At 38.2% G+C, this 5,993-nt stretch overlaps 1 protein-coding gene across 1 annotated transcript in view; it reads right to left on the reverse strand.

Moving 5' to 3' along the window:
• Positions 1-1,984: 1,984 nt before the first annotated feature.
• The window catches only part of LOC128661255 (uncharacterized), a 112,056-nt gene continuing 108,047 nt past the window's right edge, over positions 1,985-5,993 (reverse strand). Inside the window, 1 exon segment of the mRNA XM_053715531.1 lies at positions 1,985-4,557. Coding sequence (XP_053571506.1) covers positions 3,055-4,557 — 1,503 coding nt within the window. The 3' untranslated portion in view covers positions 1,985-3,054.

Consider the following 5,993-nt stretch of genomic DNA (forward strand, 5'->3'; position numbering starts at 1 on the left):
CTTACACTGCTTCCTACATGGTGCCCTTTAAAGGACCAGTCAACACATTAGATTTGCATAATCAACACATGCAAGATAACAAGACAATGCAATAGCACTTAGTCTGAACTTCAAATGAGTAGTAGATTTTTTTATAACAAATTTCAAAGTTATGTATATTTCCACTCCCCTTGTACCATGTGATAGCAATCAGCCAATCACAAATGCATATACGTATAGTTTGTGAATTCTTGCACATGCTCAGTAGGATCTGGTGACTCACAAATTGTAAATATAAAAGACTGTGCACATTTTTTTTAATGGAAGTAAATTGGAAAGTTGTTTAAAATTACATGCTGTATCTGAATCATGAACATTTAATTTAACCTGAGTGTCCCTTTAAGTGATTCATCTGAATGTAAGTTAGTACAATGTACAGTTGTTGTTGTACAATCTATAACTAATTTAGCCAAGTATAACAAGTTATAGTTTTCATAGTTTTGTAACGCAAGAGCCCCCTCATATTTATTTAGATTTAGTTTATTTGTCAAAACTCTTCATTTAGAAGTTCCCCATAAGAAGTTCTTTATGGTTTTATTTAGTAATATTATATATTTATTTCTTGACCATTAATGGGATATTCTGCATTAGCTACATAATCAGTGGGACAATAACTATTTTGATTAAGATAATCTTTTTAGAAAAAAATTATCAGAAACGAAGTCCATCTTTGTAACCTGGTTTGTATTTTCTTAGATATCTCTCGGAAATTAAAGGGACAGTCTAGCCAAAAATAAACTTTCATTATTCATATAGGGCATGCAATTTTAAACAACTTTCCAATTTACTTTTATCATCAAATTTGCTTTGTTCTCTTGGTATACTTTGTTGAAAGCTAAACCTAGGTAGGCTTTTTTTTTTAATCTCTTGAAAACCGCCTCTTAACTTAGTGCATGTTGATAGTTTTTAAAAGCTAGACAGTGCTAGTTCATGTGGGCCATAGAAATAACATTACACTCACTCCCATGGAGTTATTTATGAGTCAACTAATTGGCTACAATGCAAGTCTGTCAAAAGCACTGAGATAAGGGGAACGTCTGCAGAGGCTTAAATTCAAGATAATCACAGAGGTAATAAGTGTATTAATATCACATTGTTGGTTATGCAAAACTGGGGACTGGGTAATAAAGGGATTATCTGTCTTTTTTAACATTACAAATTCAGGAGCAGACTGTCCCTTTAACTGAAACCAGAGATTAGGATTATTTGAAATTCTAATTCCTAAATACTTAATCACTTTGGAATCTAATTTTAAAAAGTTTTTTTTACAGAGTTATGAGTCAGAGTATTTCTCGTTTAGATTTGTTTAATTTATATCCAGAAAATGAACTACATTTTTCAATACATTCAATCAATTTAGGTAGATTTCAAAATGTATTTTAATTTGCTGACCCCCTAAATCCTGTGACAGCCATCAGCCATGTGACAGACTCGTACACCAATCATGTGACTGACCCATATACACTGTGAACTCTTGCACATGCTCAGTAGTAGTTGGTACCTCATAAAGTGTCTATATATTATTATCGGTTATTTGTAGAGCGCCAACAGATTCCGCAGCGCTATAGACAAAGTCAAAGTACAACAAAACAATTATAGGGATTGAATGGGTAGAGGGCCCTGCTAAGAGTTACAACTGTTGTAGTCAGCTCTTAAGAAGGTTATCTACAAACAGCTGGACTCTTAGGCTTACATGCTAAGGGGGATCATGGGATAGCAGTGGAGGAGAAGAACTGGTATAAAGAAAGGTTAGCGTAGGTTGAATGCATCCCTGAACAGTAGAGTCTTTAGGGAGCGCTTGAAGCTTTCAAAACTAGAAGAGAGTCTTGTGGAGCGAGGCAGAGAGTTCCACAAGATGGGAGCTAGTCTGGAGAAGTCCTGTAAATGGGAGTGTGATGAGGTGACAAGAGAGGAGGAGAGTAGGAGGTCATTTATCTAGGCATCATAGATCCATGACTTATATTTTATTGTGACCATTGTTTTTATTGTGCAACATTTGTTTAGAATATCATTTTAATACACCGCCAATATTGTTTTTATTGTATTCGCAGATTTTATTACATTTATTATTCACATGCCATTGATTGAATAAACATCCTCTAATTTCAAGTCACTACATTAATACCCCTGTATTCATCCTTACCTGCCGCTGAGCTCCTAATTCATTCTTAACCTTGACCTTTAGGCGCTTTGCACACTCCATTTTATTTCAATATATACGATTATCACAAATAAATGATTGCACTACAGCAGCAGAGAAAACTATCAGCTAAGCCCCTTCAATCCGGGAGCTATTTAATATTATGCTACAAATCTGCACTGCTGAGAGTCAATAATATAATAATTTTGTGTGGATTAAATCATCCGGTTTAGGGCAATTAAAAAGAGGGAGAGACAGAGCTTCTCCTGGTAAACCCTTATGCGTGTTTTACAAGACCGCTTCCTTAGAGGGGTGCACATGTAGACAGAAGACACTGCTGAATCCCCAAAACATCAACAGGATAAAAGGAAGTCCACAGCACTCCAAAATATCTTATGTCAATTTATTAGTGAGAAACATCAGCGAAATTTCAGGGTCACGGCATGAGTAAGGGTCAAACGTACAACTCCTAACACTGGCAAATTAATAAACAACACTGAGGTGCTTTGATGGTGAATGGTTATGTAAACTGGTCAGTATGAGGACAGAGTTGTATATTCCTGTGTGGTGTTTGAATTCTATCTCATTGATATGAGACAAAACTGAGATGCGCATATATATATATATATATATATATATAGGAACAAAGGACAGCAGGAGAGCACTTCCAATCTGGGGCTTTTATAACTGGGATTAGAAAGTATTATTTACAATAACATATTTTGATGCTTCTATTTAGAGAGTTTCTCCTCTTTAGGATAATTGTAAAAAAGGTTTGTACACTGTATATATAAAGTTTATTTGTATGTAAATATTTGGTGTTTTGTGATACCTGATTTCAATAAAAAACCTTTTTTTTCCACTTTCCAAACATGTTAGTTTCTTCCCTTGTGAATCCTTTCATGACTTTTCAGACTACTCTTCCGTGTAAAACATTTTCCACACTCTGTACATGTAAAAGGTTTTTCTCCTGTGTGTATCCTTTCATGAGATTTCAGACTATTCACTTTTCTAAAACTTTTTCCACACTCTGTACATGTGAAAGGTTTTTCTCCTGTGTGTATCCTTTCATGAGATTTCAGACTATTCATTTTTCTAAAACTTTTTCCACACTCTGTACATGTGAAAGGTTTTTCTCCTGTGTGAATCCTTTCATGACTTTTCAGATTATCTATTCGTGTAAAACATCTTCCACACTCTGTACATATGAAAGGATTTTCCCCTGTGTGAATCCTTTCATGACTTTTCAGATCACTCTTGTGTGTAAAACTTTTTCCACACTCTTTACATGTGAACGGCTTTTCTCCTGTGTGAATTCTTTCATGAATTTTCAGATTACTCTTTTGTGGAAAACTTTTTCCACACTCTGTACACATGAACAGCTTTTCTCCTGTGTGACTCCTTTCATGATATTTCAGAGTACTCATTCGTGTAAAACATTTTCCACACTCTGTACATGTTAAAGATTTTTCTCCTGTGTGAATCCATTCATGACTTTTCAGATTACTCTTTTGTTTAAAACTTTTTCCACACTCTGTACATATGAAAGGCTTTTCCCCTGTATGAAACCTTTCATGACTTTTCAGATCACTCTTTTGTGCAAAACATTTTCCACACTCTGTACATGTGAAAGGCTTTTCTCCTGTGTGAATTCTTTCATGCCTTTTCAGATCACTCTTTTGTGTAAAACGTTTTCCACACTTTGTACATGTGAAAGGCTTTTCCCCTGTGTGAATCCTTTCATGCCTTTTCAGATCACTCTTTTGTGTAAAATGTTCTCCACACTCAGTACATGTGAAAGGCTTTTCTTCTGTGTGAATCTTTTTATGAGTTTTAAGATGATCCATTCGTCCAAAACATTTGCCGCAGTCAGTACATGTGAAAGGCTTTTCTCCTGTGTGAATCTTTTTATGAGTTTTCAGATGATCCATTCGTGTATAACTTTTGTCACACTCAGTACATGTGTGTGGTTTCTCACCTGTGCGAATTTTGTGGTGTTCTAGTAGATGAGACTTCCATCTAAAGCTTTTCTCACATTCTGTAGATTTGAAAGGTTTCTCCTTTTTATGAATCATTGGGCTAGACTGTAGACTTGTACCTTCTTTAATATGTTTTGAGTACTCAGTAAATGTGTGTGGTTTATCCTCGGGGATAATCATTTCACTAGATAAGGCATAAATGTTGTCCTCTTGTTTGATGACTAAATTCTCTGTACATAATGATTGCTGCCCAGTTCCTTCCATTTCACCATCTTCTTTAAATATCTGCTGTGATTTCCCCAATGTTTGTGAATAGTCATTGGTGTCTAAGACTATTGGAGTTTGCGGTATCATTCTGATCTTTCCTGTAGTGAAGGATGGATATGAACTATTCACATGTTTGTCTACATAAAAAGAAATGGAATAAAGAAAAATAAGAATGTTAATTCTTTATAATATAATCCATCTCAATTAAAAAAACTTTGTTATACTCAAAAATGTCTTCTGTTTTGTATTTTTAAATTTATTTACCTGTAAATCACAAATTAAAAAAGCATGTCATAGAATGTAAACATTACTTCATCATTGTAACCTAAATTACCGATTACTGATGAAAAAAAGTTATAGGGCCACATTAAACAAAGGTGCATGTGGATAATGTTCTCAGCCAGGGAACAGGTGCATCTGTATTCAGGGCAAGAGAGGTGGCATCCACCATCCTCATTTAACATTGCACAAGCAACTGCAGATACAGCCCTGCACAGCTCATGCTTAACCAGTTGGGTGAGAACATGATGTCTTAATCATAACAGACTAATAATCAGCGTGAGATGTTTTGAGAGGGTAAGAAGCAGTGAACTTATGATAATCTTTAGCTTTCAGCTGTGGTTGTTCTATTTTTATAAACAGCCAAAAACTTTATAAGTTTAATAATACTCACTGTAAAATTAAGCACACAAATCAGTGGTGGTTCTGAGACAGCAGCTTCTTCCTGCCTGCTCTCCTCCTGCTTGTCTCTCCCATGCCACAGCCACTGCCCTGCCCCCCGCCTCCCAGCACAGGTAGCTCCCTTTCTTAACTTTCTTTCTACAGCCACTGCCCTGTCCCCCACCTCTCAGCCCTCCCACAGCACTTATTTAATGGAGGTCGCTGTGCGACCGCGTGCAGCGGGTCTGGCGCTCGCGCCAAAGGCAAGCCCGTCAGTGCCACGAAACCTGTCTCCTACAACCGCCGCTACTATGAAGCCAGCACCCTCCTCCATCTCAACACCGGTAGATTATCCTCCTGCCACTACGCATCCCCGACGAACACCATAGGACCCTTCACCTGCTCCTTCTCCTCCCTCTGAACCACTAACCCGCCAGTAACCTCACGCAAAAACAACCGCAACCACCTCAACTGCATCCTCCTCAACACCCGCTCCGTCCGCAAGCACGCCGTCGAAATCTGGAACCTGCTCAACTCCACCTCCCCAGACGTTGCCTTCCTCACCAAAACCTGGCTGAACCCCACATCAATGCCTGACATCGCCATCCCCGATGGATACAAGATCTCCCACAAGGACCGCAGCAATCCGAACGTGAGGAGGCATCGCCATCGTCCACAAAACTTCCCTCCATGTCACAACCAGCTCCGACTACCACTCACCAGGCTTGGAACACCTACACTTCAAGATCCAGGTGAGTCCCAAAACCACCCTCCACGGCACCCTCATCTACAGAACTCCTGGACCTCGTCCTGCCTTCTGCGACTCCATCACTGACCTCATCGCACCCCACGCCCTCCCCTCAACAGACTACATCCTCCTCGGTGACCTCAACTTCCACCTAGACAAC

The sequence above is a fragment of the Bombina bombina genome, chromosome 5 (genome assembly GCF_027579735.1).
Source record: "Bombina bombina isolate aBomBom1 chromosome 5, aBomBom1.pri, whole genome shotgun sequence".
Taxonomy (NCBI): domain Eukaryota; kingdom Metazoa; phylum Chordata; class Amphibia; order Anura; family Bombinatoridae; genus Bombina; species Bombina bombina.